This window comes from Neodiprion fabricii, chromosome 4 (assembly GCF_021155785.1).
Source record: "Neodiprion fabricii isolate iyNeoFabr1 chromosome 4, iyNeoFabr1.1, whole genome shotgun sequence".
Lineage (NCBI taxonomy): Eukaryota > Metazoa > Arthropoda > Insecta > Hymenoptera > Diprionidae > Neodiprion > Neodiprion fabricii.
Window position 1 is genome coordinate 39,329,789 of NC_060242.1, and position 12,925 is coordinate 39,342,713.

General features: G+C 38.9%; 2 protein-coding genes across 6 annotated transcripts in view; one reads left to right on the forward strand and one right to left on the reverse strand.

Moving 5' to 3' along the window:
- LOC124180139 (growth factor receptor-bound protein 14-like) overlaps positions 1-3,679 on the reverse strand; it is a 297,724-nt gene extending 294,045 nt beyond the window's left edge. For 3 of the 5 annotated variants that reach the window (XM_046565251.1, XM_046565250.1, XM_046565247.1), the window contains exon 1: positions 3,400-3,679. The gene's annotated coding sequence lies outside the window, so the exon portion shown is untranslated. Of the gene's footprint in view, positions 1-454; positions 714-3,399 lie in introns of those variants that run through there. The other 2 variants (XM_046565249.1, XM_046565248.1) reach the window with 2 other exon arrangements.
- A 2,961-nt stretch (positions 3,680-6,640) lies between these two features.
- Positions 6,641-12,544, forward strand: LOC124180141 (SET and MYND domain-containing protein 4-like). Its single transcript, XM_046565253.1, has 9 exons — positions 6,641-7,455; positions 7,901-8,045; positions 9,166-9,350; positions 10,289-10,496; positions 10,559-10,680; positions 10,770-11,138; positions 11,216-11,417; positions 11,497-11,712; positions 12,095-12,544. The coding sequence occupies exons 1-9, from the start codon at positions 7,089-7,091 to the stop codon at positions 12,423-12,425; spliced, it is 2,145 nt and encodes a 714-aa protein (XP_046421209.1). The 5' UTR covers positions 6,641-7,088; the 3' UTR covers positions 12,426-12,544.
- The last annotated feature ends 381 nt before the right edge of the window (positions 12,545-12,925 follow it).

The window sequence follows — 12,925 nt, forward strand, 5'->3', positions numbered from 1 at the left end:
TGCCTGTATCGAAAGTTAATTTTGTTCTCACAATCGGTCGCGTTGAAATTATGTATACAATCATATCAAAGTACGAATCAACGTTAATAAATGTTACGTGAAAATGCTGTTTACAGAGTTATGTGAATATATATACATTCTCGTTAAAATTTACGTTATTTCAAGCTGAAGATTACATAATTACGTTATATTATATTTTTCTTACTCGTCCATATTTAAATGTCGAAAAAAATTGCAATACAGAACGAAAACTTTCATCCCTAGTGATTTAGAAAAGAATGTTTGAATTGCAACGAACGATTTTCGAAGTGAATATTCGTAGTCAATCATCTGGAAGAAAATGAAGTGAAGAAATGTGACAACTGAGATCCATAATAACAATCTTGACACCAATGAGAAAAAATAACACGGCGTATTAATAAGTTTCAGTGATATAACAGGTATTATTACCAACCATCAGGGATGCGTGATAATTACGCGTATACATTTCTACGTATATTTTATACATATATCAATTACGGAATTATTTAAATCACATATATCACAGTTTGAACCGTTAATGTATCATCAAATTATCGGATGTATGGCTGAGGTGTGATAAAAACTGGCACATTTTCCTCACTGCACACGCGGATGAATATCAAAAACCGTGATAATATACACATTATATAAGTTTATAGAATGTTGAATTGACAAAAACGATCGATATTGATATCCAACGGGGTAAAACAGAATGAAAAAAAAAAAAGAGGAAACATTTCAAAAATGTATGAACACAAATAACGTCCGGAACCGCATTCCGTGTATATGAAATTCGTGTTAAAGAGGCCTGAACAACGACGTTGCAATAATTCTTTTGGATGTATTCCGCGACGAGGAGGACGAGCAGACGTCGTCTTCGACTTTTCACGCACGTGTTCTTTCGACGTTACAAATCGAAAGCGGAAACACGTGGTCACCGGCACGCGGCGAGGCGGGCGGCTCGAAATCGCGACGCAAACTGCTCTCGAGCCTCCGTCCACGCCGCCTTGCGCCGCGACGTCTACTGAAAAGCAAACTGATTGTGAGTAGGTGGTGTAAAACGAGCGATCTTTATGACAGGCGACGCGATTCGATAGGACGCGCGAAACGCGGCCGCTTATCGATCGATAGATCGTGCGCAAACGTTGTCGGAGGAAAGTTGAATCAATTTGAAAGAATCGCGGATATTGGCTTACGAACAATTGATAAGGAACGTTCGTTGGATTGGAGAAAGTTTAGGTCAATTTTTTAAAAAATTGTTTTCACTTGCAAAACATGATTGGAAAGTTACCATTTCGAGCGTGCGCAAAGTGAACCGTTTCTGAACAGTGCGGTAAAACGAAGCTGGCGCATGCGCTTGGCTGAAATTCTACGTTTTACACGCTGGGGCTTTATTTGCGCATGCGCGATTACTGGTCATTTTATTCCTTTGCACCGACAGTCACGTCTTTCGGCTGACAATGAGCTCAACCCAGCGCCCTGTTGATGCTTATTCTGTCCGTACGATGACAGTGTCACGAGAGTTGACGGTTATGCAGTGAGCCGACGTTGCTCAGGAGCGTACGGCAAAAACTTGAATATTTATTGATCCTAGGATCAACCGCAAGAGCGTCACGAAGACCTGGCGCCAGCCTGTCTTTTTATTCCCGTTGTTACTTTGGGATCGATGCGTGCATGAAAAAGCGCCGGTCATTCGCGAAAACTTCTCTGGGAATTCCGTACATGGACGGTCCATGTTTTTCTAAATTTATTCGAAAATGTCCGCATGACGTCAGAGCCTCGTTGTCGCCGTTATTTTATCACCACATAACCTAAGTTTTTAATCTTAATAAAGAAGAATCGTTATTCTTTGGGTTTCAAATTACTCATGCCAGATAAATTGACGAAACGTAATCAATAATGTACCTGTTTTACCATCCACACGCGAAAAAATAAGGTTAACGGTCAGCTGTCAGCCTGGTTGCGTTAGTTTGATTTTATTCCATCAGGTGGCGCGTCGCAAAGTGACAATACCAATGTTACACTATAGCCGATAAATGACGAACGGCAAGAAAAAGAGGTAAACAGAACAGTCCGATTCGAGTAAGTTTTCGCCGATGTTATCATGTAGATTAATTTTATAACGCGAGCTGTCATACAGGAATAGAAAAAAAAAATCTAAATAGATCTATTCTCGTTACAGGTATAAATATCAGGTGTCAATGACATGTCAAATTTTCCGGTTTTGTCAGACAAAACTTATAGATTTCTTTCTTGCCAGGGAATATATTATAGCGAAGACAAACTCACTTTTCTATGTCTTAATATCTATGGTAATTTGAAATATCTTCGGCATTTCTAAAATTTCATTTAAATTTTCACGCAATCTCAATTACTTTACATCACACGACCAGTGAACTATCGTCGTTGTTTTTACTTTACGAGAATTCATCTACTTTCGTATTTGCATGCACGAAATAGAATCATAACCTTGAAATTAGTTTAATTAAGAAACATATCACAAAGGTCGATTAGCGAGAATTATAGTAACTTTCCTTATCCACTGTGCTCTTGGAAAAAACGGAGCGGGAAGTTCAAAATATAATTTACTCGATCATCAAATTTCAGTCTTAATCTAGAGACAGCAATAATTTTTCTTGTCGAAAATCTTCTTTGCTTTTTTTTGGACATTCTAAGATGATGCTTATTTAAAAAAATTTTTTTTCAAAGAAAATGAAAACACTTGGAGTAATTTGAGTTTGAGGGCTTTATTATTCATAGCTTCGAGAACATTTCCAATATTTTTCATTGAAACGAATAACAAAATGGCGGGATGGCGAATACAAATAGCGAACGATCACGTTTTCAATTCGGTGGCGCAGATTGTTCCGTCGATTTTTATCCGACCGACTTGAAATTTTGACACAATATTTAAAAGTCGCTTATCGATTCGAGCCCGTAGCTAGATTTTTGAATTTCAATCCTAAAATTTTTTCGCAACATTTTTTTTTTTGCAATTTTATGGTCGAAAAATGACATTTTTTGTTCATAATCATATAATTAGTAAAAAAAAAAAATTTATTTCAACATTTCGGCTACGAGGTCGAACCTGAAAAGCTGTTTGTATACCCGTTACAAGTTGGACACTGATTTCGAGAGATGCTTCGAAGTCATTCGCTACTTACATGCGCCATGCCGCCATTTTGTTATTAATTTCTATGAAAAAATTCCAAGATGTTCTTCAAGCTATAAACAATAAAGGCCTTAAACTAAAATTGCTCCAAGCATTGTCGTTTTCTTTGAAAAAAATCCCCCCTCCCCCAACACTTGACACTTAAATCAAATTTTCTGCTCTAAAAAATTATTATATCACTCCAAAAATTGAATAAGAAATTTTACCTGCGCTTTACTAAAATAGATACGATGAAAATCAGCGGTCGCCGGGTTGGTCGCCTGCGCAATGAAGAAGCTGTACCAAGGATTTACGTTTTTTTGAACTTCTTCACGGATCGTGATGCAGAAGAAGAAAACAGGCACTGCACGAGGTGTTGAAAACCTCCACCGTAGATACCAGCAATTAGCCGTCAATCCTAAGCCGTCTTGTCGTCCTCCGGATCTGGAACTGTCGCTTGGCTCGGCTGAGTTTTGACGACGTGACGTTTTGTTTTGGCAGATTTTCACGCCTCGAGGTCGAAACTGATCTCCCATCCTTCTTCGGCTGTTGCGTGAAAGTAAACGATAATAACATGACGTAAAAACGAATTGTTTGTCTTTCGAACAATCCCTGATCTTCAAATCGCGCCTGATATCTAGACGCGTTTTGTTTCGGAACAATGGCGTCTAATTTCGCGTATTTACCTCTTACGACCAGCCGATATTTCTGACCTTCCCCAATTAAACTCTATTTGTTTCCCACCGATCACACGAACATTTGCATATACAGTCGAAAAAAAGTGTGAACTGTTTTTTCTTTTTTTCAAAATTTTCATTTCTTCTACGTAACCAACGGATGAAAAAATTCTTTCAATGGATAAAGTTTTTTTCTGTAGAAACCGGAACGATATTTTGGATTTTAAAAAAAATTACCCATTTCCTCAAACATTTATTGTAAACAACAATTAAACAAGCTTCCAGTTTTGCATTTAAATCGGTTTTATTCAAAAATAATGATTAATCATAAACTACAAATGTCAAAGAATTTACTTTCGTCCTTTTTACTAGGGGTGTTTTTGAAATTTTATGCTCCTAGGGACTTGGGCGCTTTCAATATGACGAAACAAAAAAAAATTCCCTGAAATTTGAGCCTTCTAATCAGCTCTAAGATTGCAGTCCGCTTTGTAATCCAAGTATCTTATGTAAATAACATGGGAAACAGTTTTTTTTGTTCTTTGAAATTTTATAAATCCTTGACAAAACATACCGAAAATAAAGGAAAATACATATTTATGTGCAGATTTGAACGCTCTACAAAAAAGCTGTGATACATAAAATTCTTAAACGAAAGCATTCACACTTTAATTAACGTTCAAAGTTTAATTTATACAAAATTATCATTCTGTCAAGTATAGCTACGAAATGAACAACTCTGTCGTAAAATATATTACGTTGTATTTTCCATTATTGTCGGTACATTCGTCAATGGCTTATAAAATTTCAAAAAGCAAAAAAACTTTTTCGCATCTTACTTCCATAAGATATTTCGATTACAAAGCGGACTATCTCAGAGTTCATATCAAACAGTTTTTTTAAAGACACCTTTCTTACTGAACTTTTCTAGTTGCTATAACCAATGAAATTTTTCTCAATGTACATATACGATTTAAAAATCGTGCAATGTCTTTTCGAAACTTGCAATATTCATATTTTGAATTTACTTCCGGCGTGATTATTGTTTCGCGATTACCAATTTGAGCCGAATAAATATTTTCGTAACCGACTCGAAATAACTTCTAGCCTACCTAACGAATTTTTATCAATAATATTGATGCAGTGAGTAATATTTATCAGCCTACATCGATCTCCTTACGGCTTTATCGCTAATACGAAATCAGCCTGCAAAACTTGATTGTAACAAATGAACATTTTATGAATGACAGGTAATAATCATTCGGTTGAGAAAGAATATTGTCACGTTTTAAAATAGTCGAGAAAAGGGTTGTAAAACGATTAGAGATTCGTTTTTCTGATCCTTTGATCCGAATTTGATAACAATTCGAAAGCTTTTACGCAATCTCTCAAGTGCTTGTAAATCTCTCAAGTTTATACCGAATGATCCCTCATTCTCACATGTTGCGACATATTTCGAAACCTTCTGCAATCTCTGTATTAATAGAACATACATGTGTATTTATTTATCAAAAATTCTGTGGCCGTAATTTTCAGTACAAATCGGGGCCTCGGAACGGAGAATTTTTTTTATTTCGCCGGTTCGAAATACGTTAAAATGTGAGGAAATTATGTAGAAACAGTACGCAAGTGTTTAAACACAAAAACAGAACGTGTTTATTGAAATAGAAATACGCTTCGAAGAACTGCTTTTCTATAAATATATTACAAGGACACACAAAAATGCATTTTTTTTCTAATCAAAGACATTTTTAGTTCAATTATTTATTAACACTCGAATATGAAGAGAAAAAGATGTTTGAATCAACGGAATTGATTTAGTTGGTGGAAAAGTTGTTGCTTCATCATTATTTTGTGAAAATGAACATAACGTATTCAGTATAATAAATTCTGTCACGACAAATCAACCAAACGAGTTATTTAAACTATTTAATATTTAACTGTGACAAATTGTGATATAGTAAAGGAATTGATTTCGCCCCTTTCGTTGATCAAAGTCAATGAATATAATTCGTATAACAGCAAGTACTTTTCTTGATTCAAATGTATATATCAGTCGAAATAGCAACAAAATTCTTATCCATGCAATTAGTTCAATGAATCTATTTACAATCACGAATAAGTTAATAAATTCAGCTTCTTTCGGATATTTTGTTGCTCGAAAATAATTGATCAAACATTTATTGGATCGAAAAGTAGGATATTCAGATTAACAAAATGATTTCTATATTGACTACATAACACAAGTCGTTCAACTTAATATTTCGTTGACTGTACATCCTCGTATATGTATTGAATAATAATTTATTCAACAAAACAATTTTTCATTTAGTTCGTGCAACTTATATATTGTTGTAATAACTGAAAATTTAGTTGATCATTGAAACAGTTTTTTTCCCATTCGACAACTTTTTTCTCTCCGTGTATAATACTGTTTCTATACACAAGTTTCTTTTATTTTTTATAGTTATTTCGAGCAATCAAAGAACTGATGAAAAAAAAAAGAATTCAGGATTCGTGTGTCAAATTGGTGATAAGCTCAATTTCTTTTATTACTGTGTCCTGCGTCTTTGAACGTTCAAATAAAAAAGGGATTCGAATGAATTTATCTCCGAAAACTAGACCAACAGTTTTTAACACCTGACGAAAATTTCTTTATCGACTTTCGATCCGGCTTCTTAGATCCGTGAGAGGTAATTTCAAACGGGCAGAAGATGTCTCTGGAAGTCTGGCATCGTGAGGGAATTCAAAAATAGATCTGGATTAGCCGGAGAGTTGGGATCGTCTAAAATTACATCGCACGATGCTGACCGGGACGGCCGGCAAGAGAGTCGAAAGGCCGTCAAGAAGTGAGGCAAAAGTGATTGTTCGGTAGAGCGTTTGTTCAATTGAGGGTAAATTACAACGACATCTAGAATTCGATGAAAAACGATAATAAAGAAGACTTCTTTGGTATTTACCTGCGGTAAATCGAGCACCGAAACAATTTAATATATCCTCCTTGAGGTGAGACGTACGCGTACGCGATTAATAATTGTCTGTACGGTTGATTGTAACGTCAATCGGTTGAAATAAGTAACATACGCATGCGAAGAGAGGGTTTCACGGAAATTTTTACTCCAAGCTTAAATAACTCGCCGTTCGGTTAATCGCTCGAATCCGTTTGGGTTTCGCCGCATTTCGAGGCGACTAATTGTGAGTGACCGCCGTCGGATGATCTATCGATCAGGGGGAAGATCGTCATGTCCTCAGAGGATCCGGACCCTTTCTACCGCGTCCGATGCTCCGCGGAAACGCTTCAGTCGGGTAGCAAAGGGTTTTTTCGCGAGTTCAGCGAGGCTGTTACAGAGGCCGCGGGTCCAGCATGGATTTCGAAGATATTCGGGAAGCTGGAGCGCGATGAAGACCGGATCAGGTCCGTCTTCACCGACCCGAAGGTGAGCGACACCGTCCTCGGGACCCTCGGACACGTCAAAGAACTCTACAGGGACAAGGACGCCGCCATTTCCCGCGGCAAGAGACTCGAGGGCGCGTTTTACGCTGCGGAAAATTACCACAACAGGGCTCTGCTTCTCCTCAGCCAAGCGGTCCTCAGGGCGCCTATAAATGGTAGGGCTCAATGACGACAGGGATAGGAATGACCAGAAATAATCAATTATGTTTTCCCAAATAGCCCATTAAAGTCCAGGAAAAAAACTGGGTTAGATAGCGTCAAACTTTTGATTCCATTCATAGCAAAATGGAACAATAAATTATACGTATTTTTGTTCAAACAAATTGTGCTAAAAGTCGTATTTTGAAAGACTGACTGCGTCAATCGATTCTACGGGAAAAATTATGAAGAAAATCCATGTGAAATTTTTTCATTAGAATTGAATTTGTCGGTGTGATAGTTTTTATAACGAATCCGCTTCTAGATTGTAAACCTTGCAAAAGTGTAATTGTGGACACACATTTTTTTTCTATATGTATATCTGTATCAGCGTTGAACTTGCTGATCGGAGAATTATTATTTCACGTGCTGGTATTTGCAGGAAATTTGTCCAACTTTCAGGGGTCGAGAAATCTGTCGACGGGGGATTCACCCTGGCTCTCGCTCTCCTCGCTAGAGCCGACGTTTTCCTTGCCCAGAGGGAGTATCTCTTCGCTCTGAAGGACATCAAATTGGCTGCTTCCGAAGGAGTTCCTGACTCCATGAGGTATTCTAATAATTTTGGAACAGAGTGGCCAATCAATGTACAACGGAAAATTCCCTAACATTTTTCATGTTTCCCCGATCAAATTTGAACTTTGTCTCGACTCTTTGCTTCGACACATTCCGTGCTTAAGCGTGGAAATGGACCGGCTCGGCGCCAAGAAGATAGGCAACCGGAGTTACAATTTGTCATTTCACGAACGAAATTGTAACTCCGGTTGCCTATCTGATTGGCGCCGAGGTTGTCGATTTTTACGTTTAAGCACGGTATACGGTTAATCACGTTTCTTAACAGTTTTTCAGTACTTCCGTAAACATTGAAATTGAATATCCCGTTCACTATCAGAAAATATAAAATCGCGAAGGCCGGACCAGGGTTCGTACGCACAGAGAAAACCGGGAATACCTGGAAAAGTCAGGTAATTTCAGTTTCCAAAAAGGCTAGGAACCCTGCCAGTGGTAGTCATGAAATTTTTATTTTCATCGTACATACGAGGGGTTGAAAATGCAAGTGGTGTGAGTCATTTAGGACCTTAATGGTGATTCATTCTAGTTTGAATATAAACCTAATATTTCAGCAGCAGTAATTTTGCATTGTTATTAAGACATGGAACAAAGTAAGATATTACAATTTTCCTGACACCAGAATCGCTATAAGTATTCTCAATTGCGAATTCTTTTGTTCTGAGAAATTAAGTTAAACTGAGATAAGCTACTTGCATAATTCTTAACCTCTCGTACAGTCACGTTGTGATTAATACCGTTAGGCGGAAAAAGAAAATCTTGAAAAATTATGAACAGCTAATTCGAGTTTTGAAAGTAGTAATAATTGAAAGATGGAAATTTAGCATTGAACATCAGGTGGTATTTGTTAAAATTCCCTTACATTTCGTGGTTTTCCCAATTTTCTAGACGGGTGGCGACCCTGGAATTTACTATCCAATTCGTTCACCCGCAGTTCACTTCAGAAGCGAATTTTTCGTCAGTTGCGATTTGGTTTTAGGCGAACTCGAAAATTACTTGAATGATGCATTTCGAATTGCAGTCTAAAATAATGTAACGATGCCGTGCTTACCTAGGTACGATACATGCAGTTGTTGAAAAATTCAGTTTTTTTTTTACAGATCGCAACTTTACCGGAAGATGGGAGTTTGCCAGAGAAACATCGGCGAATCGGAGAAGGCGAGAGTGTGTCTGGAGCTCGCTGGGCGATTCTTGGGCCCGGAAGCAGTGATCGAGAGAGAGACATTGCTGAAGGAAATCGACGCGCTCCGAAGTCCGGTTCAACCCGAGGAACCGAAACGCGAACGTGAGTAAAATTGTTACCAACTAAAAGTGGATGTATTCTAAGAATCGATGTAGGTTCTAATTAATATTGGTATGATAGAAGCGAAATATCCTCGGAATTTACACGGTTTGAAGAACACCAGTTCGCTGTCCCAAGGAGGGACAAAGAATGAAAATGCAGCGATTTGACGCGCGTGCAGCTTCGCGTAATATGCCTATAATATATATATACCGTAGAACCTCCATTATTCGAACAATTAGAACAATGAACAATTTATTTATGACTTCATTCAACCATTAGCATACATAAATGTATTCCACTATAACTTACGTTCCACTTTAAATGATTTCGATATAAAAATATAAAGAGGGCCTAATCGTAAGAAGATCCTTCTGTGTGTCGGGCGTTCCACGACGGTCAAACTCATTTGTTTCATAGTAAAATAATCAGATCAATACAAAGACAATTATAGAAAAATTCGTGTTAGGCTGGATATCAAGTTGAATTTTGTATGTACACTTGGGGACAAGAATCTGAGACAGCTAATTTTTTACAGTTATGTTGGCAACACAGAGACACCTACAGCGCCATTGTCGGCCGAGCGCGAAACTAACTCGATCTCAATAAAAATAATACAACCCATGACCGTCGAATCTAACCTTAAAATACCGCGGGGATGATAACTTGTCAATCTAACAAATTAGATTAAGGTTAGAATTGACGGTCGTGGGTTGTATTATGTTTATTGAGATTGAGTTTGTTTCGCACTCGGCCGACTATGGCGCTGTAGGTTTCTCTGTGATGCCAACATAACTGTCTAGTGTAAAAAATTAGCCGTCTCAGATTCTGTGTCCCCAAGTGTACCTAAGTCAGGAATTCTAAATGCCTGGTAATGGTTACATGTATTTCAAAAATTGATTTTTACATTTGTTATGCACATGAAACATTGTTATTGCAAGCGAGGACTCCGCAGCTGACCGGGGGCCCGAATCCCTCGTATCCGAGACTGTCAAGACTTGTGAAAATCGAGGAGACGCCAACGGCCGGAAGACACGCGGTGGCCGCTGAAGAAATCCACGTCAGCGAGACTTTGGCCGTTGAGCCTCCTCTGGCCGCCTGTCTGGTTCCCGAAAACTATGGATCCCATTGCCAGAACTGCTTTACAAGGTGAGTAGTTAAAGCCGATTTTTACTGGCGCAAAAATTAATTACTATTAAATTAAAAATTAGGTTGCGAGCTCCCGTCGGATGTCCGACTTGCAGTAGCGTTGCCTTCTGCGGTACGAAATGCCGGGACGAAGCAATGGATAGTTACCACAAGTTCGAATGCAAGATCATCGCTCTCCTGATAGGTAAAGTTACCGAGCAGATCTCTTTCGACTTTACGTGCAAGGATCGACTCGACTCGCTCGATTTTACCTTCGACTATTCACCGTACCAGGGTCTGGGATGAGCGTTCTCAGCACGGTAGCCTTTCGGATGATCACCCAAGACGGACTGAAAAAGTGTTTGGAGACGTACAACAGGGAGATGCAAGAGTCTACGGGGACAGTGGCGAAGCTGAGTAAATCTGCCAGAAGACGACAGAGGAAGAAGAAGCTGAAGGAAAACGGTATTGGTGGAACGGATGACGAGCAGGAGACGAGTGGTCGTGATAAGTCTGAGGCGGTCGTAAGATCGACGCATTCGCTGGTCACTCACGCGGATAAAAGACCGGCCGAAGACTTCTTGCACAGATCATTGATGGCCGCTTTCCTTGTCAAGTGTCTTCAGAGAGTTGGCTTCTTCGAAAAGCCGTCGAAGATTAACGGTATAACGTTGTTCGTAAACGGATTGTAAACATTTTCACTGCATTCTGTTTCTTAATTTATGTATACAAATTTTCAGAGCCACCGAGCGGTGAGGAAACTGCTATAGGAGCTCTGCTGCTGCGTTATTTACAATTCCTGCAGTTCAACGCGCACGAAATATTTGAAACGCGTCTTAGTAGCGAGCACAAATTCCGAGGAAGTAAACAGTTGTATATAGGTGTTGCCATTTATCCATCAGTCGCTCTTTTCAATCACGATTGTTACCCTGCCGTCACGAGGTGAGAGCGGGATACATAAACGTTGAAATAAAATTCACTAGAAGCGTTGTGCTTTAATTTGATTTCAACTTTAAACAAGGTACTTCGTCGGGAAAAATATCGTTATCAGAGCTACGCGACCTCTGAAGTCGGGGGAACCAGTCGCTGAGAATTACGGCCCTATTTTCACAAAGAGAACCCTTAGCGAGCGTCAGAGATCCTTGGCATCCAGGTACTGGTTCAGGTGCCAGTGCATGGCCTGCAAAGAGGACTGGCAGACCTTCAAGACTTTGACAAATGATTCTACGCGGTTAAGGCAAGTTAAAATACAATTTGGCAATTGTTACTTATTTCGAAGTAAAATATCGAATTTCGAACGCTATTCAGAAACAACAAACTGTCGGATCTACGGCAGAGGATCATGGCTGCCGTGACTTGACCATTGTCGCCATTGGCTCACCTCGCGACTTTGGACTACAAATGTTCGCGATCAGAGCTCAAATTGGTCAAAATGTTGGTGACAACAAGTTACTCGTTGCCTGCAGAGTCGAAAGACGCGTACAAGCTTTATTTTGTAATCGTCGTACACCTATAAGTCGCGGAAAGAATTCTTTCGCGTATGAAGTCACGACACCATTTGGTAGATTCTTTAATAAAGTGATCGAACAAAGTTGACTTTATCCAACACGGAATTTCAGATGTCCAACGGAAGGTTGCAGTAGAGGTTTGGCGCAGCCACGAGACCCGAGCAAGCTGATAAAATGTCCAGGTTGCCAATCGAAAGTCAGTCTGGAGAAGCGTCTCGCCAGTTTACGGGAATGCGAGGCAAAATATACGAGAGGATTGGATACCATGGAAGCTGAACGACCCGAAGAAGCAGTCGAAGAGCTAGCGAAGGCTATCGATGAGTTTCATCAGATCGCACTTCCACCTCACAGAGACACGCATCTAGCACAAATCGGAATTGCCGCGTGCATGGCGGATTCCGGGAACACGTGGACACCTATGAGGATGGAAAACGAGACTTAACACGTTGTTGTACGAACTTAATAATTATATTCGTAAAGTAACAATGTACGACTGCTAGAATTTCTCGTTTTTTTTATATACTGGATGTAAAAAGAAAACTATAAAGCTGATCTGCAAAACGTGTTTGATCATTTAAAGAAAAGAAATAACATTATTTTAAAATGTTTGCGAAGCCTGATAATATATTCTACAGTAATACGGTGTTTTATTTGTTATAAGCAAGACGGAAAATTATCAGGATGCAAAAAAAAACCGGAGCGGGAGTAAAAACTGGAAACAGGAAAACGTGAAGATGAGGTTGGTATGGCGTCTTAATAAACAGAGGGAGGTAGGCGACATGTGAAGGAAAAAGTTTGCAAAATCTTCGTTTCTTTTTCGATTTTTTTTCAATTGTTTATTTTTTATAATGCACATGTTTCGTGAAAAAATCAAATTTCATATATGAAATTAGCTTTAAGGGTTCAGGGGGAGGGGAAGTATAATTATGTTACGGTACAAAA

What these genes read in the sequence shown, in the direction of transcription:
- LOC124180141 (XM_046565253.1), top strand. Translation starts at nt 7,089, where the DNA reads ATGTCCTCAGAGGATCCGGACCCTTTCTACCGCGTCCGATGCTCCGCG. An exon ending in CCTCAGGGCGCCTATAAATG is followed by an intron (nt 7,456 to 7,900) that starts GTAGGGCTCAAT and finishes TCCAACTTTCAG; the next exon opens with GGGTCGAGAAATCTGTCGAC. An exon ending in AATGATTCTACGCGGTTAAG is followed by an intron (nt 11,713 to 12,094) that starts GCAAGTTAAAAT and finishes ACGGAATTTCAG; the next exon opens with ATGTCCAACGGAAGGTTGCA.